Below are 24,107 nucleotides of genomic sequence, written 5' to 3' on the forward strand. Positions count from 1 at the left end.
AAATAATCATGACTAGGCATGAGCACAATGTGCACATCACATGTGATATCTGTGTGATGTGAATTCAGCCATACAGTTTGTATGGCTGAAATCGCATCGCTTTCGCACCAAACGCGTGCTTTTTTTTTGGTTCACATTGGAATCAGATCGCTAGGGTGTTCAGGGTATTCAGACCCATGTGATCTGATTCCATCCAATTCCACAGTTCGCACCGTGTTCTGTGAACAGATTTGGGGGTGTCATTACCTTTTTATTGACACCCACAGCAGTTCAGAGAGCGCAGTGTGGACCACCTGCTATTCAGGAATACGTTCCAGTGTGATCCTAGCCTCTGAGTCCTGGCTCAACTATGTGGTGTGGGAACCGCATGTGATTTTGAACAGGAATTTCACCACATTCCTGTGCAAATTGCATGCGATTCTTCAGCAGTGTGACTTGAGCCATTATTCTGTATGGCTCAAAACACACTGAACCCGCACCAAAATCGCCCAGGAGCCTTTTTTTGGCCGCACAAGAATGGGATCGCATGGGTGTCGTTAACCTACAATAAACACCCTCAGCGGTTCGCTTGAACAAGGTGCGATTTGGATGCAGTGTTGCAATCCACATAGAATTTGCTGTAAATTTGCACAAGTGTGAACAAGCTGATTGGCTACCATGCACAGCTGCGCCAGATTCTGAGTGATTCAGTCTTAGTAAATCTTCAGACAAAGCAGAGGCACCTTCTAAAGCCCCATACACACGATCAGACTTTGTACAAACTTTCCTGTGGACTTTTGTATAAAGGGCGTTGGCCGTAAGTTTGTATTGCACACACCGGTCTTTTTAGGTAAAAAACACGAACGTAGTGCTCCTTTCAGAGCCATAGCAGGCGTGTGTGCCCGCTGCACAGCCGGGGACCCAATGCACGTGGCTGATGGGCGCGATTTCCGCCGGCCATCCACAATCATGGGCCAGAAATCCCAGTTCTAAAAGGGGAGGAGATACAGACCTGCTGTTCCTAGTAATTAGGAACAGCGATATGTCTCCTCCTCCAGTCAGTACACTGCCCCCTACAGTTAGAAACACACATTAGGGAACACAGTTAACCCCTTGATCGCTCCCCAGGTGTTAACTCCTTCCCTGCCAGTAGCATTTACACAGTAATCAGTGCATTTTTATAGCACCGATTGCTGTATAAGTGTCAATGGTCCCAAAAAAGTGTCAAAAGTGTCTGATCTGGCCTCAATGCTTTCCTATTTTGTAATGTGAAAAATCAATAAATATTAATGAGAAAAAAAAAAGTGTTGGATCTGTACATTGCATGTCGCAGCCCCACTAAAAATCGCAGATCACCGCCATTACTAGTAAAAATAATAGTAATAAAAATGCCATAAATCTATCCTCTATTTTGTAGACGCTATAACTTTTGCGCAAACCAATCCATAAACGCTTATTGTGATTTTTTTTTTTTTTTTTACCAAAAATATATAGGAGGAATGCATATTGGCTTAAACTGATGAATGGGTATGGATATTTATTATAGCAAAAAAATACAAAATATTTTTTTTTACTTTTCAAAAGTGTCACTTTTTTTGTTTATAGTGCAAAAAATAAAAACCGCAGACGTGATCAAATACCACCAAAAGAAAGCTCTATTTGTGGGGAAAAAAGGATGTAATTGTCAGTTAAAGCGGCACAGTGCCATATCGCAAAAAATGGCCCGGGCATTAAGAGGGCAAATACTACCGGGGCTGAAGTGGTTAACAGACAATGCAAGAGAGGGGTTTCTATATTTTTAACCCTTTAGACAGACCGTGTTCAAATATAGATTAGAGCTGATGATGAAGAATGAAAAAAACAAATCATCCCGGTAGCGGTATTTGCAGCCGGCTTTCTTATAATCGCTAATTAGCCACTTGATTGCTATTGCAAGCAGCTGGAGGCGACGTACCCCCCCCCCCCCTCCGAAACCTTTTGTGGCTTGTTTGGGCTCTCCCATCCCACCAGGAGACCCCAGATACTAACCAGTGCTTCTACCAGCTGGTCTGAAAGCTGCACAAAGCTGATATCGGCACCATTTTCAAAAACTCAGACGCATTCAGAAATACAGATCTTGGTGTTTTGAATGCCTTTAAGTGCAGAGGAGGGAATTGGGGTCTTATTGGCCCAAGATTCCTCTATAAAGAGTACCTGTCACCAGGGGCGGACTGAAAACTCATGGGGCCACTGGGCAATCAGAGATTATGGGGCCACACAGTATACACAAACACACACACACACAATCACATGGTATACATAGACATGCTTCTATTGGCTGAGAAGGTACTGGAGAGGTGGGGCAGCTATAATCTCAAGATTTTCAGACCAAAAGGATGTTGGTAAGGGACATTTAAGAGACAGATGTAAAAAAAAAAAACACAGATGTTTACATACTGTCCCTGGTTTTACTGAGGTTGGCAACCCTGATGGGGCCCCCTAGTGGCCCGGGGCCCTCGGGCAGTGCCTGAGTGGCTGAATGGTCAGTCCGCCCCTGCCTGTCACATGCTTAGTGCTGTCACAAGGATGTTTTTATTCCTTGTGACAGCAATAATAGTGCTAAATAAATAAATAAATGAATGCAACAATTTAAAAATAAAAATACATTATTAATAATAAAAAAAATAAAAATCAAAGTACTCAGGCAAACACACGCTTCGGTCCCGCGCACGCACAGAAACAGCGATCGTCCCACACATAAAAGGTATTGCCAAGAACGTCAGATCATGGGCAGTAATTCTAGCACTAGACCTCCTCTGTAAAGAGGTAACCTGTAAAGGCTTTTAAAGCGTCACCTATGAATAGTAAAATTGATGTTGTTTGTCGCCGCTGCATGTGCACAAATTTACAGCGTGATATGTTTGGTATCCATTTACCTGGTGTAACATCTTTTATATTTTACAAAAAAAATTGGGTTATGTATTGTGTTTTTTTTTGCATAAATATTTAATAAAGTGTATTTTTCCCCCAAAAAATGCATTTGAAAAACCCCCTGCGCAAATACCGTGTGACATAAAAAAGTTGCAAAATCCACCAATTTATTCTCTAGGGCCTCCGATTTCAAAAATATATATAAATATATAATATAAAGTAATTTTCTAGCAAAAAAAAATCTGATTGTTACATGTGAACAAAAATTGCCAGAAATAGCCCAGTCCTTCATACAGTGCCTTGAAAAAGTATTCATACCCCTTGAGATTTTCCACATTTTGTCATGTTACAACCAAAAACGTAAATAGATTTTATTGGGATTTTTTTGTGATAGATCAACACAAAGTGGCACATAATTGTGAAGGGGAAGGAAAATTATAAATGTTTTTCAAAATTTCTAACAAATAAGTATGTGTAAAAGTGTGGCGTGCATTTGTATTCAGCCCTCTTTACTCCTAACTAAAATCTAGTGGAACCAATTGCTTTCAAAAGTTGCCTAATTAGTAAATAGAGTCCACCTGTGTGTGATTTAATCTCAGTATAAATACAGCTTTTCTGTGAAGCCCTCAGAGGTTTGTTAGAGAATCTTAGTGGACAAACATCATTATGAAGGCCAAGGATCACAACAGACAGGTCAGGGATAAAATTGTGGAGAAGGTTAAAGCAGGGTTAGGTTATAAAAAAATATCTCAAGCTTTGAACATCTCACGGAGAACTGTTTAATCCATCATCTGAAATCGAAAAGAGTATGGCACAACTGCAAACCTACCAAGACATGGCCGTCCACCTAAACTGACCGGCCGGGCAAGGAGAGCATTCATCAGAGAAGCAGCCAAGAGGCCCATGGGAACTCTGGAGGAGCTGCAGAGATCCACAGCTCAGGTGGGAGAATATGTCCACAGGACAGCTATTAAGCTTTGTACACACGCTTAGATTTTCGGACGACCGAATGTCCATTTTTTGAGGCATGCTAGTCTCATGTCAAAAGTGAAGAGGTTATTCACAATACGAAAATTTTCATATGACAGAATACAATGTCAGAAGTGACTTAATGTGTTGAATAGTTTTGTATGTATTCTTTCGTTTCTGAGCATGCGTAGTCTTGCTCTTATGATTTTTTCATATGAAATCCTTACTAATGAAAAGAAAAAAGCAAAATCGGATGTCTAAAGCACCGTACTAACGATCTGAAAATCAGCAGACAGCTCGTCGTACAAATTTTTCCATCTGATTTTCATATCGTGCTCTCCACACATCTGGCCTTTATGGAAGAGTGACAAGAAGAAAGACATTGTTGAAAGAAAGGCATAAGAAGTCCGGTTTGCAGTTTGTGAGAAGCCATGTGGGGGACACAGCAAACACATGGAAGAAGGTGAACTGGTCAGATGAGACCAAAATTTTACTTTTTTCCTAAAAGCAAAACGCTATGTGTGGCTGAAAACTAACACTGCACATCACCCTGAACACACCATCCCCACCGTGAAACATGGTGGTGGCAGCATCATGTTGTGGAGATACTTTTCTTCAGCAGGGACAGGGAAGCTGGTCAGAGTTGATGGGAAGATGGATGGAGCCAAATACAGGGCAATCTTATGCCCTGTACACACGACTGGTTTTGCCGTTGGAATAAACCTGATGGTTTTTCTGACGGAATTCTGCTCAAGCTGTCTTGCATACACACGGTCACACCAAATTCTGACCGCCAAGAACGCGGTGACGTACAACACGTATGACGTCTCGTACTTGCTTCAGAACATGCGCCATTTTTGGAACGTTGGAACAGCATACAGACGAGTGGTTTTCCCAATAGGAATTTGTTCCTACAGAAAAATATAGAATATGTTCTCTATCTAAGTCTGTCTGAATTTTTGCCGTAAAAAGTCCGATGGGGCATACAGTACATGCGGTCGGAATATACAATGAATTCTCCTATCAGACTTTTTTTGTCGAAATGTTCTGACCGTGTGTACACGGCATTAGAAGAAAACCTGTTAGGGTCTGCAAAAGACTTGAGACTGGGGCGGAGGTTCACCTTCCAGCAGGACAACGACCCTAAACATACAGCCAGAGCTACAATGGATTTATTTAGATCAAAAAATATTCATGTGTTAGAATGGCCCAGCCAAAGTCCAGACCTAAATCCAATTGAGAATCTGTGACAAGACTTGAAAATTGCTGTTCACAGGCGCTCTTCATCCAATCTGACAGAGCTTGAGCTATTTTGCAAAGAAGAATGAGCACAAATTTCACTCTAGATGTGCAAAGCTGGTAAAGACATCCCCAAAAAGACTGAATACAAATGTACACCACACTTTTCATATATTTACTTGTAAAAAAAATGAAAACCATTTATCATTTTCCTTCTACTTCACAATTATGTGCCACTTTGCGTTGGTCTATCACATAAAATCCCAATAAGATACATTTACATTGTTGGTTATAACATGACAAAATGTGGAACATTTCAAGGGGTACGAATACTTTTTCATGGCACTGTAACTATTGACTTTTAGACCCCTTTCACACTGGGGCATTTCTCAGGCGTTTTTGCAGGCGCTTTAGAGTTAAAAAAAGAGCCTGTAAAGCGCTTGAAAGAAGCCTCATCTGCAATCCCAATGTGAAAGCCCGAGTGCTTTAAGAGCCCCTTCACACTGCCAGCGCCCAAAAAACGCTTGTAAAGCACTGCTTAAACTAGCAGCGCTTTACCAGCATTTTTCGAGCGCTATTGGGGCGCTTTTAACCCCTGCTAGTGGCCAAATAAAGGGTTAAAACTGCCCACAAAGCGCTGCTGCCAAAAGCGCTTTACATGCGCTTTTCAGCCGTTTCGCAGGCACTTCCCATTGATTTCAATAGGAAGGGGCACTTTAGGAGCGGCTCCAAAAGCGCTGCAAAGAAGCTGCTTGCAGGACTATTTTTGACGCCCTGCCAGCGCAGCGCCTCAGTGTGAAAGTACTCAGACTTTTACATTGGGATTACAGTTGCGGCTTCTTTCAGGCGCTTTACAGCACTTTTTTAATGCTAAAGAGCCTGAAAAATGCCCCAGTGTGAAAGGGATCTCAGTGTGAAAGCACTCAGGCTTTTACATTGGGATTGCAGATGATGCTTCTTTTAGGCGCTTTACAGGCGCTTTTTTTAATGCTGAAAGGTGCATGAAAAACGCCTGAAAAACGCCCCAGTGTGAAAGGGGTCTTAATCAGACTGAGCGAATCTGAAAGCAAACAACTTTTGATGTGCTGTGTTTTAAAAAAAAAACTTCTAATGTTTAGCAACAGCAGTGTCATGGCTGTGACCTGTATTGGTAAAACAAATATTTTATTTATATATAAAAACAACTGCGCTTAGGCAAAAAAGGGCGATAGGTATGCACCCCCAAAGGGACTAGAATGTAAAGAAATATATATAAAAAAAAGAGTAATCCGGCGCTGCCTATATACAGAGAAACGACAATCTATGTTTAAAGGATGAAAAACATAATAAAATAGGCACAGACCGAGAAGAACCCATGGAGATAAAACGGGACAAAGAATGGGGATTTATCTCCGATTTCCATCCACAATATAAAGACGTAGAAGATATCTTCAAAGGTCACTGGCCCATCCTGCTACTTGATAGAAAACTAAATTCTGAATTACCATCTCAACCACAATTTATTTACAGAAGAGCATCAAGCTTTGGCGACAAAATTATAAAAAAAGTCATCGACCCCCCCAAAACCTCCTCCCACTTTTTGGGATAGAAACGTTTTTTTTTTGCTTGTCGCAAATGCAAAGCATGCCGTGAAGTAATGAGACCCATGAGATCTTTGGAGAATTTCTCTTCACCATCAAATAATCGCAACTTCACCATCAAACAGTTTATTACTTGCAATAGTACACATGTGGTATATGCTTTAACATGCCCTTGTGGCCTAATGTATATTGGAAGAACTAAAAGGAAATTGAGAGTAAGAATAGCGGAGCATATACACAATATAAAAATTGGGTATAAGGACCACAACGTGTCATTGCATTTTAAACTTAAACACAATAGAGATGCCACGGGTCTACAATTTTGGGGATTAGAACAAATTAAACCCCATTGGAGAGGCATCAATTTAGTACGCAAGCTGTCAAAACGAGAAACTCAGTGGATATATTCTGCGGATGTTCTAAGCCCTAAAGGTCTAAACATAGAGTTGGACATAAATTGTTTTATAAGCGATACTTCATTTTACGAACCGGGTTTGGCACCAATTTGGCGTTCATGTAGTGTGCGTTTACATGCGAATATTTTTAGTGAATCATTGAGTGATCTGTAAATAGTTTGAAATCTGAATATTTTAGGCTTTTCTAAATATTTTGAAACGAAGGTGCCCCGCATACATCTACTTATGCAGTAAAATAAAATAATACATGGACATATATCTGATATTCATATATGTATTAATTTTAAAACGTTTAAAACACTTTTATTAATTTTTAAATACTTTATTCTGGTTCTCACAAACATTAAATGGATAATTAGTTATTTAATTTAAAAAAAAAGCATCTGACTGTTCCATTAATTACAATGCATTATTATTCTTTAATCATATTTTATTTTATTTTATTTTATTTAATTCCCTGTATATTGAATAACTCTATCATCCTAAATTTTAATCAATATATACATAGGTTTTTTAAATTTCACAATTTTTTTATAATTTTTTTATTTAGTTTTTTCTTGTTCATTTATAGATGAATGACCGGATCGGCCAATCGGGATTGACTCTCATGATTTTTGATTGTCATTATTTTATTCTCATTATTATGAATAGAAAATATGATAAATTAAGGAAAGATATTCTTTAACGATCGGGCATAGACAGGAGACACATAAATAGAAACATGTATGTTTTTTTAAAGCATCATAAATTATATGTTTTGGTTTATTATCCATTATTCTCTGCTATGGGGAACAAAGTTCTCATCACTGTTAATTAGTCTGATTGTTATTAGAAGTGGAATGAGGGAGGTAAATGACTCGTATCATAAAGACATAAATAGAGTATACACCTGTATTGATATTTTGTAAAAAGTTGCATCCTGTATAGCTCATTATATGGTGGGACAGTCCGCGCTGGTTACAGCCGCTGTGAGTAATAAATGTTCGGAAGCATCGCCCGTGATTAGGGCGGTGCTCCGTCCATCACACAGCGTTTGGTGCTGATTGGTCCATGGCAATGATAAAAGAACACTTCCGGTATCAATGATTACGCCCTCAGACGAAGTCGGAAGTGACGAAACGCGTCAGTTCGTAGTCATACCGGAAGTGACGTGTGCGCCTCGGACCCTGTGTTCCAACGAGCCGAGGAAGTTGGAAGTTAACTGCTGCTGTACAGAGAAGCGATCATTTCTCCTCAAGCATAATAGGACCAGGAAACAAGGCATAGTACTTTTTTAAATGTTGTAACATTTCTTTATCTGGTACGCATATATGTATTGGGTTTTTTATATAATAAATAGTGATAAACAGTATTACGCTATGTTTGGACATTTTTGTTCCTTTATATGACAAACGGAATTCCAATAAGGGAGACATCTAGTGGCCAAAGAAGAAATGTGCAATGGCATTGTGACCCACAAGTGGTGTATTATGTGGTGGAAGCTGTCCCTAAATCACAATAGAAACTGGTAGATCAAGCACCATTCTTCCGGACACTGAATAGGATTAATATTGATTCACTTTGGTCGAAAGTGTTTATGCGCTGCTATATATGAAAAGTGGACTTTTAAATTAAGTTGCAATTTTTTATATATATATTTGTATATCTTTGGTTATAAAAGCAGCAGCTTTGAAGTGTTTTTATATATAAGTGGGATACCGCTCATATATTGTATATGATTTTGCATATTCACATCTAAAAGCGCAGAGCAGTGTGCTATCAGGGCTGGTTTTTATAATTGTTTTTAGCATATTTTTATATTGTAAATTTACAATGCGTGTGACATTTGATCCCAAATGTCATCCACTACAATAATAATAATAATAATAATAATAAAGTGCTCAGTGACTTCCTATTGCAGTGAACACAGGAAAATATCCAGGTGACTTTCGGTGCTCCCCCTTGTGGTTCCCCACTCACCAGCTGCAGTAACCCCTGCAGGGGTATTTAGCACGCAAGGAGGGTTGGTGCCCAGTTGATGTTATAATCCTAAGCATCCGATATTCAGCTGTTATAGATCATCCAAGGGTATCTCTCTCCTGGATCCATTACCACGTACCAACGTCACTTCTGGGTACAATAGCGGCTGTTGGCGTTACTCCACAACCCTAGAAGCCACCTATTCTTGTCCCGTAGATGTAGATGGGGTTTTTGAGGACTTTTTCTTTATTTGTGGAAAACCTGCTTTTTACCAGTTTTTTCATGGATTTTTTACGATTTTTGTTAGAGCTTTTTATATAAAATATTCTTTTTATAATAAATATTTTTTCCAAAAACCTTTTACTACACTATGGGAGCCCTTATTTTTTCTTGTATGCATACCCTTGGCTGCATCGGAGTGGTGAGAGTAAGGCCCCTTTCACACGGACAATCTGTTCAGGTCCGCCTGTCAGTTTTTTAGACGGACCTGAACAGACCTCTATGGAGCGTCGGATGTCAGCAGTGAATAGTCCGCTGATGGAAAAACCTACTTTTCCATCCGTCTGCAGATCGGATTGGGTGACGGCGGACTCTGCGGTCCCTCCTCATCTGATCCCCCCATAGGAGAGAGCGTCGCTCTGACAGGTCCTTCCCTGCACTGTGTGCAGAGACGGACCTGTCATCTGCTGGCTCAGCAGGGATCGATGGGGCGATCCCCCCACTGAGCAGAGCGGGCTCCGTACACAGACACGTCCGTGTGAAAGAGCCCTTAGGAGTTGGATACTACTACAGCTGGGAGATCTGCCACGTACACAAGATCGGAATTTCGGCCAGCAAAAGACCGATGAGAGCTTTTCATCGGAAAATGCGATCGTGTGTATGCTCCATCGGAATTTAGCTGTCCGAATTTCTTCCAGTTGAGCATGTTCTCAATTTTCCTGACGGAAAAACTTTCTATCGGAAATTCCGATCCTGTGTATGCAATTCCGACACGCAAAAACTCACGCATGCTCAGATTCAACTACGAGACGGAAGCTATTGGCTACTGGCTATTGAACTTCCTTTTTCTAGTCCCATCGTACGTGTTGTACGTCATCGCGTTGTTGGTGGTCGGAATTTGGTCCGACCGTGTGTAGGCAAGACAGCTTGAGCGGAATCCCATTGGAATTCCGTTGGAAAAACCATCAGAGCTTTTTCCGATGAGAAATCCGATCGTGTGTTCGTGGCATAACGAATCCAGGAGCGAGATACCCTTGGATGATCTATAACAGCTGAATATCGGATGCTTAGGATTATAACATCATCTGGGCACCAACCCTCCTTGCATGCGTAATACCCCTGCAGGGGTTACTGCAGATGGTGAGTGGGGAACCACAAGGGGGAGCACCAAAAGGATGTTTTCCTGCCACCCACTGTTCACTGTAATAGGAAGTCACCGAGCACTTTATAATGACTAAAGACTTTGGTTTTGGTTTTGCTAGCATTGCATGGTTTTGGATGTTATAATCTGGACTTGGTTCATTTATTTATCTCACATTTGCATATACTTTATAATTTATTTACTAATTTTTCATGCAATATTTTTTATGATTTTTTTTAATGCGTTTTATTGGTGTTACTTCTTGCACTGTGTGAATATCAGGGCTTATTATCACATTGTTAATATTTGGTATGTCACATGGTACACTTATGACACATGTGCATTGTAGCAACTTAGGAGTTTAGCACTCTGTAAGGTGACTTAGTATTTTCTTTGTCGCTTTTCAGACTTTTTGTCTATCACATTTATTTGGTTTAGCCACATCAATATTTACTATATTTAATTGATAGGACTGTCTTTCATCACTATATAGTGTGCGCCGGATTACTCTTTTTTAAAGATTTTTTGTAAATGGTTAGAAACATTTAAAATCATTTTTTTTTAAATCAAGCTGACCATAACATTCATTAAAAATGAAAAAGCTCTGTACTAAAGAAAAATGTTTTTGTTACTCTTATTGATTAGTGCCAGACATACAGAGAAATAAAAAAATGTGGAGTTGAATACACATTACCTGTGATGATTAGTCTGGTTCCTCCTCCATACTGAATATCATGATCATATGGGTAGCCACCTGCACACCGTTTGACCACCACAAAGCAGTGAAATGAAGTGTTGTCTGCCTTTGTCACATCCGTTATCATTAGATTAGTCATCCCTGTTATGGATGTTCGATGTCTATATGTAGAATGGACCATTTCCCGGTAGGGGTGGTAGGCGTAAGGTCCGGTTATATTCCCCACTTTCCAGTATACATTGACCCGCACAACATCTCTCTCTGTATACCGATCACCAGGAAGGGTGGAGGAGCAGGAAAGGATCACTGACTTTCCTTCTTGTGATGTGATATTATTAGTTGACTGATTCCAGGATGATCGATATTCTAGAAAAAAAAAAAAAGACTGCAATTATTTTCTATAAAAAACACACGAGATGAACCAATCCACATATGTGGAGGAGTAAAAATGCAGGAACTTATCTCCAGACAGGGGCGGACTGACAACTCATGGGGCCCCTGGATAATAGAAGATAATGGGGCCCCCTGTGTCCCCACACTCTAGCCACACCTGCACAGGGAGACACGGGGGGAGGGAGAGCACACAGGGGGACACTGCAGGGGGGAGCACATAGGGGGACACTGGAGGGGGGAAGCAGACAGGGGGACACTGGGGAGGAAGAGCACAATGGGGGACACTGGGGGGGAGCACAATGGGGGACACTGGGGGGAGCACAATGGGGGACACGGGAGGAGTACAATGGGGGACACTGGGAAGGGAGAGCATAATGGGGGACACGGGGAGGGAGAGCACAATGGGGAACACTGGGGGGGAGCACAATGGGGGACACGGGGAGGGAGAGCACAATGGGGAACATGGGGGAGGGAGAGCACAATGGGGGACACGGGGGAGGGAGAGCACAATGGAGGACACTGGGGGAGCATAATGGGGGGCACTGGGGGGAGCACAATTGGGGAACACTGGGGAGGGAGAGCACAACTGAGGGACACAGGGGAGGGAGAGCCCAATGGGGAACACAGGGAGGGAGAGCACAATACTGGGGGGAGCACAATGGGGGACACTGGGGGGAGCACAATGGGGGACACTGGGGAGGGAGAGCACAATGGTGGACATTGGGGGAAGCACACATGGAGACACTGGGGGGAGCACAATAGGGGAGCACAATGGGGGACACTGGGGGGAGCACAATAGGGAACATTGGGGGCGGGAGTACACATGGGGACACTGGGGGGGAGCACAATGGAGGACACTGGGGGCTTGCACAATGGGGGACACTGGGGGGAGCACAATGGAGGACACTGGGGGGAGCACAATGGAGGACACTGGGGGGCGGGAGCACACATGGGGACACTGGGGGAGCACAATGGGGGACACTGGAGGGGAGCACAATGAGGGACACTGGGGGGAGCACAATGGAGGACACTGGGGGGAGCACACATGGGGACACTGGGGGGCGGGAGCACACATGGGGACACTGGGGGCTGGAGCACACATGGGGACACTGGGGAGGGAGCACACATGGGGACACTGGGGGCGGGAGCACACATGGGGACACTGGGGGGAGCACAATGGGGGGCACTGGAGGGGAGCACAATGGGGGACACTGGGGGGAGCACAATGGAGGACACTGGGGGCGGGAGCACACATGGGGACACTGGGGGTGGGAGCACACATAGGGACACTGGGGAGGGAGCACAATGGGGGACACTGGGGACAGGAGCACACATGGGGACACTGGGGGGAGCACACATGGGGACACTGGGGGGCGGGAGCACACATGGGGACACTGGGGGCTGGAGCACACATGGGGACACTGGGGAGGGAGCACAATTGGGGACACTGGGGGCAGAAGCACACATGGGGACACTGGGGGGAGCACAATGGGGGCACTGGAGGGGAGCACAATGGGGGACACTGGGAGGAGCACAATGGAGGACACTGGGGGCGGGAGCACACATGGGGACACTGGGGGTGAGAGCACACATGGGGACACTGGGGAGGGAGCACAATGGGGGACACTGGGGGCAGGAGCACACATGGGGACACTGGGGAGGGAGAACACACACACACAGGGGGGCACTGGAGGGAGAGCACATTGTTCCCCATTGTTACCTCATAAATTGGGACCTGTTGAAAAAGGCTTAATAGCTGTGGTACACATGTGTGAAATTTTTGCATCTTCAGTCTCTGAAAAATATGCTAATTTTTTTATTTACAGATGTGCTGTGGTTTCTCTCTACATCAGTATTTGATCACCTCTGTGATTTGTATTTTTTGCGCACCAATTAAAAAAAAACAGAACATTTTGAAAAAAAATCAAGTTTTTCTTTGTTTCTGTTAAAATTTTTTGTAAATAAGTACATTTTCTTCTTCAATAACAGGCACTGATATGGCTGCACTGACGGGCACTGATAAGGCAGCACTGATGGGCACCGATGAGGTGGCACCAATGAGGTGGCACTGACGGGCACTGATGATGGGCACTTATAGGAGGCACTAATAGGTGGCACTGATGGTTACTGATAGGTGGCACTGATGGGCACTCATAGGCAGCACTGGTGGATACTTATGTGTGGCACTGATGGGTACTTATGGGTGGCACTGATAGGTGGCACAGATGGGCACTGATAGGTGGGCACTGATAGGTGGCACTGGAAACTGATGGGTGGCTCTGATGACACAGATTAGTAGCATTGCTGGGCATCATATGTTATATAATTGTGCCAGTCAGTGCCCATTTGTGGGCACTTATTGGCACAGATTGGGCGTAATTTGCACATGTGGATGGTCATGGGGTACACACCTAGCCATCCACATGTTGACCCCTTCCCTGGTGGTCCTGGCGGTCCTGGTGGTTTAGTGTGGGCATCCGAGGGGGGCTGCACTGATAAACAATCAGTGCAGACCCCCCTGTCAGGTGAGCCGCCGATCTGCTCTCCTTTACTCCCGTCTGTCAGACACGAGTGAGGAAAAGCCGATCACTGGCTTTTCCTGTTGACATCGTGATCAGCCGTGATTGGACACGGCTGACCAAGTGGTAAGGAGACCCTTTACTGAGATCGGTGGAACGGAGTGACAGACTGACAGACCACTCCACCGATCGTTGCGATGCACGCCCCCCACGGGCGCGTGGCAACTGTTATCCTGAAGGATGTCATATGAAGCCCAGTCAGGATAACTGAATCACCACCCGGCCGTCATTTTGCTATAGGCCGGGTGGGAAGTGGCTAAAATACAAAAGCAAACAGACCTTTAATGTCACTTTATGTCTTGATTTAACCACTTAAGGACCGCCGCATGTAATTATGCGGCGGTCCGTTTCGCTGCAGGAGCGATCCGGGATGAGGGGATGGCCGTTGGTTTCTGGCCATCCCCTCTCGATCGCTCCTGGCGAATGAGAAGCTTCCCCTGGCTGTGTAGTGTAAACACAGGCAGGGAGGAAGTGATGTCACTCTCCTCGGGGCGGTCTTTTTGACTGGACTGCGAGGAGAGAAGAGATAGTAAGTGCACCAACACTACACTGACATGTAGGTACACATAGGCACACAAATCACCCCCCGATCCCCCCCAGCCCCCCCCTCCCAGTCACAGTGTCACTGATTGCAGTGATCATTTATTTACTGATCACTGCATTTAGTGTCAGTTGTGACAGTAAAAAGTGTCAGGGCAGTTAGTGTTAGGTCCAGGGTAGCCCTAGGTTTGCCACCTTTTCTTCAAGCCAAACCCGAACACTTTAGCGGTGCATGGCAAATTTTTTTGTGCTATACTCTATAGGATTTTAAAGACCAGGAGGAGAGCAATAATGCGTCGCACTTAGCACTCCGCGGCAAACAGTTTGTGTGGCCAATTTTAACAGGTGGCAATGGATTGGTGTCCGACTATCTTGGTAACTTGCGAAGCCACAGTTCGATCTGAATAATGTGACTGGGTCTTAGGCAGAAATTCAGACACGATTGAAAACCTGAGCTGTTCAAGTGGACCCCACACAGGTGGCAATCCTAGGCGACATAATACAGGGGTCAGTATTAACCCCCATAACACAGGGTCAGTGTCACACACTTAATATAGGGGTCAGTATTACACCCTCCATAATACAGGGACCCCCATAGAGGAACCCATTAGATCAGAATCCCTTTATATCAGTCCTCCCCTTAGAGACCCCAAAAAAATTACATTGAAAAAAAATGCAGCATAACCTCAATAATTGTGAATGATGGTGGAAACCCCCAAGGATAATCCAAGTATTAATACACTCCAATCTTTAAAAAAAAAAACATACGTATTGTTCATTTCCACACACATACAATAGTGTATGAATAATGATGTAAATCCATTCCACAATGTGTTGTGCTAATATCCAATTTATAAACACCTTTTGAGTTAGATACGTTGGATATTAGCACAACACCTTGTGGAATGGATTTACACCACTATTCATACACTATTGTATGTGTGTGAAAATTGAACAATATGTATGTTTAAATAAGATTGGAGTGTATTAATACTTGGATTATCCTGGGGGGTTTCCACCATCATTCACAATTTATTTTTTCACATTTGAATTGATATAATTATAAGGGGAGGTTGCACTGCATGTTTTATTTGTATTTTTTTAGATCAGGGTCCCCTATATCAGATTCCCTTTAGAGACCAGTCTCAGAGGAGAGGGGGGTCTGGCAGAGAAGAGAGGGGGGTCTGAGAGAGAAGAGAGGGGGGTCTGACAGAGAAGAGAGGGGGGTCTGACAAAGAAGAGAGGGGGGTTTGACAGAGAAGAGAGGGGGGTCTGGCAGAGAAGAGAGGGGGGTCTGGCAGAGAGGAGACCAGTCTCTAAAAAGGGGGTTAATATAAGGACACTGATCCTTATATCATAATGTGGGTCTCTAAAGGGGGTGCTTATATAAAGAGAGTTCCCCTTATCTAATAGAGGTCTCCAAGTAGGGGGAGGGGGTGCTGATATAATAAGGGGTCTCTAAGTGATCAACAACAGTCAGAACCCCCCTCCCCACAGACTCCCTCCATTAGCCCAGATTCCCCTTCCCTTATATCGGTCCCCCCCTAGATAGATCAGGGATCCCCACATCAGTGTCCCCTGCCCTGAAAGACCCCCATTAGACTGCCTTACCGAGAGCTGCTTCGAGCCAGGAAGTGTGGGAGCTGGAGCATTCACTCACAGGCTGCTGTTAAATGATTAGGGCCCCCATCACCTGAGGAGGGAAAGAGATGGGGGGAGGGAGGTAAAAAAGGGACAGGAGAGAGATAGAGATACAGGAGAGAGGGGGGTCTGGCAGAGAAGAGAGGGGGGTCTGGCAGAGAGGAGAGAGAGACAGGAGAGGGGAAGGGGGGTCTGGCAGAGAGGAGAGGGGGGTCTGGCAGAGAAGAGAGGGGGATCTGGCAGAGAAGAGAGGGGGGTCTGGCAGAGAGGAGAGGGGGGTCTGGCAGAGAGGAGAGGGGGGTCTGGCAGAGAGGAGAGGGGGGACTGGCAGAGAGGAGAGGGGGGACTGGCAGAGAGGAGAGGGGGGACTGGCAGAGAGGAGAGGGGGGACTGGCAGAGAGAGAGAGACAGGAGAGGGGGGGTCTGGCAGAGAGGGGAGGGGGGACTGGCAGAGAGGAGAGGGGGGACTGAGAGAGAGGAGAGAGAGACAGTTGAGGGGAAGGGGGTCTGGCAGAGAGGAGAGGGGGGTCTGGCAGAGAGAGAAACAGAAGAGGGGGGTCTGGCAGAGAGAGAGACAGGAGAGGGGGGTCTGGCAGAGAGGAGAGGGGGGTCTGGAAGAGAGGAGAGGGGGGTCTGACAGAGAGGAGAGGGGGGTCTGGCAGAGAGAGAGAGGGGGGGGTCTGGCAGAGAGGAGAGGGGGGGTCTGGCAGAGAGGAGAGGGGGGACTGGCAAAGAGGAGAGGCGGGACTGGCAGAGAGACAGGAGAGGGGGGTATGGCAGAGAGAGAGACAGGAGAGGGGGGACTGGCAGAGAGAGAGACAGGAGAGGGGGGGCCTGGCAGAGAGGAGAGGGGGGGCCTGGCAGAGAGGAGAGGGAGGGCCTGGCAGAGAGAGAGACAGGCGAGGGGGGTCTGGCAGAGAGGGGAGGGGGGTCTGGCAGAGAGGGGGACAGGAGAGGGGGGTCTGGCAGAGAGGAGAGGGGGGTCTGGCAGAGAGGAGAGGGGGGACTGGCAGAGAGAGAGAGACAGGAGAGGGGGGTCTGGCAGAGAGGAGAGGGCGGACTGGCAGAGAGGAGAGGGGGGTCTGGCAGAGAGGAGAGGGGGGTCTGGCAGAGAGGAGAGGGGGGACTGGCAGAGAAGAGAGGGGGGTCTGGCAGAGAGGAGAGGGGGGTCTGGCAGAGAGGAGAGGGGGGACTGGTAGAGAGAGAGACAGGAGAGGGGGGTCTGGCAGAGAGGAGAGGGGGGTCTGGCAGAGAGGGGAGGGGGGACTGGCAGAGAGGGGAGGGGGGACTGGCAGAGAGGAGAAGGTTGTCTGGCAGAGAGGAGAGGGTTGTCTGGCAGAGAGGAGAGGGTGGTCTGGCAGAGAGGAGAGGGGGGACTGGCAGAGAGGAGAGGGGGGACTGGCAGAGAGGAGAGGGGGCACTGGCAGAGAGGAGAGGGGGCACTGGCAGAGAGGAGAGGGGGCACTAGCAGAGAGGAGAGGGGAAGGGGGTCTGGCAGAGAGGAGAGGGGGGTCTGGCAGAGAGAGAGACAGAAGAGGGGGGTCTGGCAGAGAGAGAGACAGGAGAGGGGGTCTGGCAGAGAGAGAGAGACAGGAGAGGGGGGTCTGGCAGAGAGGAGAGGGGGGTCTGGCAGAGAGGAGAGGGGGGTCTAGCAGAGAGGAGAGGGGGTCTGGCAGAGAGAGAGAGAGAGAGAGACAGACAGGAGAGGGGGGACTGGCAGAGAGGAGAGGGGGGACTGGCAGAGAGGAGAGAGGGGGACTGGCAGAGAGGAGAGGTGGGACTGGCAGAGAGAGACAGGAGAGTGGGGTCTGGCAGAGAGAGAGGCAGGAGAGTGGGGTCTGGCAGAGAGAGAGACAGGAGAGGGGGGCCTGGCAGAGAAAGAGACAGGAGAGGGGGGCCTGGCAGAGAGGAGAGGGGGGGCCTGGCAGAGAGAGAGAGACAGGAGAGGGGGGTCTGGCAGAGAGGGGAGGGGGGTCTGGCAGAGAGGGGGGGGTCTGGCAGAGAGGGGGACAGGAGAGGGGGGTCTGGCAGAGAGGGGGACAGGAGAGGGGGGTCTGGCAGAGAGGGGAGGGGGGTCTGGCAGAGAGGGGAAGGGGGGTCTGGCAGAGAGGAGGGGGTGGCAGAGAGGGGAGGGGGGTGTGGCAAAGAGGGGAGGGGGGTCTGGAAGAGAGGGGGGGTCTGGCAGAGAGGGGAGGGGGTGTCTGGCAGAGAGGAGAGGAGGTGTCTGGCAGAGAGGAGAGGGGGGACTGGCAGAGAAGAGAGGGGGGTCTGGCAGAGAGGAGAGGGGGGTCTGGCAGAGAGGAGAGGGGGGTCTGGCAGAGAGGAGAGGGGGGACTGGTAGAGAGAGAGACAGGAGAGGGGGGTCTGGCAGAGAGGAGAGGGGGGTCTGGCAGAGAGGGGAGGGGGGACTGGCAGAGAGGGGAGGGGGGACTGGCAGAGAGGAGAGGGTTGTCTGGCAGAGAGGAGAGGGTTGTCTGGCAGAGAGGAGAGGGTGGTCTGGCAGAGAGGAGAGGGGGGACTGGCAGAGAGGAGAGGGGGGACTGGCAGAGAGGAGAGGGGGCACTGGCAGAGAGGAGAGGGGGCACTGGCAGAGAGGAGAGGGGGCACTAGCAGAGAGGAGAGGGGAAGGGGGTCTGGCAGAGAGGAGAGGGGGTCTGGCAGAGAGAGAGACAGAAGAGGGGGGTCTGGCAGAGAGAGAGACAGCAGAGGGGGTCTGGCAGAGAGAGAGAGACAGGAGAGGGGGGTCTGGCAGAGAGGAGAGGGGGGTCTGGCAGAGAGGAGAGGGCGGTCTAGCAGAGAGGAGAGGGGGTCTGGCAGAGAGAGAGAGAGAGAGAGAGACAGACAGGAGAGGGGGGAGACTGGCAGAGAGGAGAGGGGGGACTGGCAGAGAGGAGAGAGGGGGACTGGCAGAGAGGAGAGGTGGGACTGGCAGAGAGAGACAGGAGAGTGGGGTCTGGCAGAGAGAGAGGCAGGAGAGTGGGGTCTGGCAGAGAGAGAGACAGGAGAGGGGGGCCTGGCAGAGAGAGAGACAGGAGAGGGGGCCTGGCAGAGAGGAGAGGGGGGGCCTGGCAGAGAGAGAGAGACAGGAGAGGGGGGTCTGGCAGAGAGGGGAGGGGGGTCTGGCAGAGAGGGGGGGGTCTGGAAGAGAGGGGGACAGGAGAGGGGGGTCTGGCAGAGAGGGGTGGGGGGTCTGGCAGAGAGGGGAAGGGGGGTCTGGCAGAGAGGAGGGGGGGTGGCAGAGAGGGGAGGGGGTGTGGCAAAGAGGGGAGGGGGGTCTGGAAGAGAGGGGGGGGTCTGGCAGAGAGGGGAGGGGGTGTCTGGCAGAGAGGAGAGGAGGTGTCTGGCAGAGAGGAGAGGGGGGTCTGGCAGAAAGGGGAGGGGGGTCTGGCAGAGAGGGGAGGGGGGGGTCTGGCAGAGAGGGGAGGGGGGGTCTGTCAGAGAGGAGAGGGGGGGTCTGTCAGAGAGGAGGGGGGTCTGGCAGAGAGGAGAGGGGGGGTCTGGCAGAGAGGAGAGGGGGGTCTGGCAGAGAGGAGAGGGGGGGTCTGGCAGAGAGGAGAGGGGGGGTCTGTCAGAGAGGAGAGGGGGGGGTCTGGCAGAGAGGAGGGGGGGGGGGTCTGGCAGAGAGGAGAGGGGAGGGGTCTGGAAGAGATAAGAGGGGGGGTTTGGCAGAGATGAGAGGGGGGGGTCTGGCAAAGATGAGAGGGGGGGCTGGCAGAGAGGAGAGAGGGGGTCTGGCAGAGAGGAGAGGGGGGGGGGGGTCTGGCAGATAGAGAGCCAGGAGGGGGGGGGCGGCTGACAGAGCAGATGAGAGAGACGGACAGGAGACAGACACACAGCGTGGGTTAGGACTCCGGAGCATGCAGGGCTGTCACGATGATCCAGACACAGTGCAGCCCTGCATCCACATGTGACCAGCAGCTACGGCTTGAGACAAATTCTTCAGGGACCTTCATGTTCCCCATCCGGTCCGTCCCACACATGACCTGCAGCCTACTCGGCCAATCACAGAACACCCGCTGCTGCCCTTTGCTGAGCTGGGCTCAGACTCGGAACGCACCGATGTTTAGGCAGTGTGAACTGAACATTGATAGCATTGATGTTTGTTGCGGCCGCGCCGGCCGGAGCCAGAGATCCGGCTGCCACAGGACGGTTGATGTGTGCCCGGGTTTCCGACGGGTGGAAACCCGGGCACATGTGTCCAAACCCGGACTGTCCGGGTCAAAACCGGACAGGTGGCAACCCTAGGTAGCCCCCTACCCCCCCAATAAAGGTTTAACCCCCTGATTGCCCCTAGAGTTAACCCTTTCACCCCCTTTTGCCAGTGTCACTAAGCAATCGTTTTTCTGATCGCTGCATTAGTGTAACTGGTGCCGCTAGGTAGCTAGTTATTTTTTATGTTCACCGCCAGGTTTTTATAGATTTAGGTACCCCCATATACTACCTAATAAAGATTTTAACCCCCTGATTGCCCCTAGAGTTAACCCTTTCACCAGCGATCACCGTATAAGTGTCACTGGTGAAGCTGGTTAGCCAGTTAGTTATTTAGGTTCCCCGTCAGGTTTTTATATAGCGTCAGGGACCCCCATATACTACCTAATAAAGGTTTTAACCCCCTGATTGCCCCTAGTTAACCCTTTCACCAGTGATCACCGTATAAGTGTTACGGGTGACTCTGGTTAGTTAGTTTGCTTTTTATAACATCAGGGCACCCACCATTTATTACCCAATAAAGGTTTAACCCCCTGATCACCGGGCGGGTTATATTAATTAGGTTTTAGGTCAGATAGGGTCTGCGTCACCCCAGGCAGCGCTAGGTTAGTGCCAGTACCGCTAACACCCACTCGCAAAGCATACGCCTCCCGTAGTGGTGCTTGGTTTTCGGGGTCCCATCCGCGGCTAGGCTCCCAAAAAGTCCCCCACATGTGGTATCTCCGTACTCAGGAGAAGCAGCAGAATTTATTTTGGGGTGTAATTTCACTTATGCCCATAGCATGTGTGAGAAATATATCATTTAGTGACAACTTTGTGCAAAAAATAAAAAAGTTTGTAATATTCCCGCAACTTGTGGCAAAATATAAAATATTCCATGGACTCAACATGCCTCTCAGTAAATAGCTTGGGGTGTCTACTTTCCAAAATGGGGTCATTTGGGGGGTTTTGTGCTATTTTGGCATTTTATGGCCTTCTAAACTGTGATAGGTAGTGAGGAGTGAAATCAAAAATTTGCACCCTTAGGAATCCTGAAGGCAGTGATTGGTTTTCGGGGTCCCGTACCAGGCTAGGCTCCCAAAAAGTCCCACATATGTGGTATGCCCGTACTCAGAAGAAGCAGCAGAATATATTTTGGGGTGCAATTCCACATATAACTATGGCATGTGTGAGCAATATATCATTTAGTGACAACTTTTTGTAATTTTTTTTTTTTCTTTTTTTGTGTCATCATTCAATCACTTGGGATAAAAAAAATATTCAATGGGCTCAACATGCCCTCAGCAATTTCTTTGGGGCGTCTACTTTCCAAAATGGGGTCATTTGGGGGGGTTTTGTACTGCCCTGCCATTTTAGCACCTCAAGAAATGAGATAGGCAGTCATAAATTAAAAGCTATGTAAATTCCAGAAAATGTACTCTAGTTTGTAGACGCTATAACTTTTGCGCAAACCAAAAAATATACGCTTATTGACATTTTTTTTACTAAAGACATGTGGCTGAATACATTTTGGCCTAAATGTATGACTAAAATTGAGTTTATTCGATTTTTCTTATAACAAAAAGTAGAAAATATCTTTTTTTTTCAAAAATGTCATTCTTTTTCCTTTTATATCGTAAAAAATAAAAATCGCAGAGGCAATCAAATACCATCAAAAGAAAGCTCTATTTGTGGGAAGAAGAGGACGCAAATTTCATTTGGGTACAACATTGCATGACCGCGCAATTACTAGTTAAAGCAGTGCAGTGCGAAATTGTAAAAAGACCTCTGGTCCTTAGGCTGAAAATTGGTCCGAGGCTGAAGTGGTTAAAGGCATTTTGATAAAGACTTCTGACTGCACTTGACTTTCCTGACCTGCCTACTTGTTTTAGTCAGTGACTTAGAAAACACTGAGGGCAATGGGTGACCACTACAGCAGGAATTTTCTAAAGAAGCTCAGGAATGGAAGGCTCCATATCTCTCTCAGTATGCCTTGACCTTAAACTGATTGTAAAGTCAGGCTGTTTTCTATCCTAATACATTCTATGTAGGGATGAGCTTCGTGTTCGAGTCGAACATACGTTCGACTTGAACATCGGCTGATCGCCCGTTCGGCGAATTCCGAACGTTATGGGCCGTTCGCGCCAAATTCGTGTGGCCCTCACGGCCCACAATGCACTGCGTCATCGCAGTGCATTGCTGGCTCATGATTGGCCAAGCATGCACTGTGACCCTGCATGCTTAGCCAATTACAGCGCCAGCAGCGAGGGTAGCCATGATTGGCCACAGGCAGGATGCCTGGGGCCAATCATAGCTCAGCCTGTGTAGTACACGTCCCACACTATATAAGGCCGACAGCGCGGCGGCCTTGTGTAGTGTGTTGGCGTCTGAAGCAGTTAGTGGATGTTCTGTGTACCTTCAACACAGTACACACCGATCGTTATCGGCCGATTTTCGAACTTGCTCTTCTGTAGTGGTTGTTGTCTGCGTGCCCTGACGGCAGTATACACCGCTATATTCACCTCACCTATATAGCTCTTCTCTATTTGAGCCATCTGCAGGAGTTATTGGAAGCTGTGTGTGCCTCCAGCACAGCACAATATACACCTGTATCTACCCTTTATTGCTGTTCTCTAATAGAGCCATCTGCAGGGCTTAGTGGGTGTTGTGTGACTCCATTACAGTATACCCCTTTATCTCTGGTGTTCTATAATAAAGGCATCTGCAAGAGTTAGTGGGTGTTGTGTGCCTCCAGCACAATATACACTACCCAACTGCTGTTTTACCCAACTCTCTTCAGGCCATTACCATGTCTGGAAGGCCAGCAAGGAGAGGCAGACAGGCGCGATCCGATAAAAGAGGGCAAGCAGGCTCTGTGTCTAGAGACAACAGTGCTGGTCGTGGACGCGGTGCATTGTCATCAGCACGTGGCCATGGGACGCGCTTGTCCTTCTTTTCGGTAGCTGGACATGTTGAATCGCAACATGCCAACGACTTGGTAGAGTGGATGACCAAGCCCTCTTCATCCTCCTCATCCTCTCTCATCCAGTCTCAGGGTACTAGCAAAGCAGCTGCCAACGCATCGTCTTCCCTCGCCTCAATGTTATCATCAGTGACTCCTTCCCTAGACCCACCACGTCCTCCTGAGGAGTCTCCTGAACTCTTTGAGCACAGTGTTGGGTACATGCTCCAGGAGGATGCCCAGTGTTTTGTAGGCTCTGATGATGACACTCAGCTAGAGGAAGGCAGTAGCGTGAATGCAGAGAGAGGGGATGCTCAAGAAGGACAGCAATCTGGCAGTCATGTTCCACAAGCTGCAGCATATTGCCAGGTTTGCTACAGCGATGAAGAGGGAGGGGATGATGAGGGCACTGACTCCACGTGGGTGCCTGGTAGGAGAGAGGAGGAGGAGGAGGCACATGTCCAACGAGGCAGGATGCCCTCCGGGGGCCAGCTTAGGGGCAGCACACCGACTGAATCACACCCCAGAGCTCCGCCTGTGCAGGGCGCTGCCTCTGCGCGTTATTCTAAAAGTTCTTTGGTATGGGCCTTTTTTGAGACGAGTGCATCAGATCGCACCGCTGCTATTTGCAACATATGTCTCAAGCGTATCTCGCGTGGCCAAAACATCAGCCGCTTGGGCACCACATGCTTGAC

At 47.8% G+C, this 24,107-nt stretch overlaps 1 protein-coding gene across 1 annotated transcript in view; it reads right to left on the bottom strand.

Moving 5' to 3' along the window:
• Positions 1–24,107, bottom strand: part of LOC143962325 (uncharacterized) — an 89,836-nt gene that overhangs the window by 24,244 nt on the left and 41,485 nt on the right. Inside the window, exon 3 of the mRNA XM_077471625.1 lies at positions 11,107–11,475. Within this exon, the coding sequence (XP_077327751.1) occupies positions 11,107–11,475 (369 nt within the window). The remainder of the gene's footprint in view (positions 1–11,106; positions 11,476–24,107) is intronic.

The sequence above is a fragment of the Lithobates pipiens genome, unplaced genomic scaffold, assembly GCF_037356315.1.
Source record: "Lithobates pipiens isolate NorthernLeopardFrog02 unplaced genomic scaffold, aLitPip1_a1.2 Scaffold_8, whole genome shotgun sequence".
Taxonomy (NCBI): domain Eukaryota; kingdom Metazoa; phylum Chordata; class Amphibia; order Anura; family Ranidae; genus Lithobates; species Lithobates pipiens.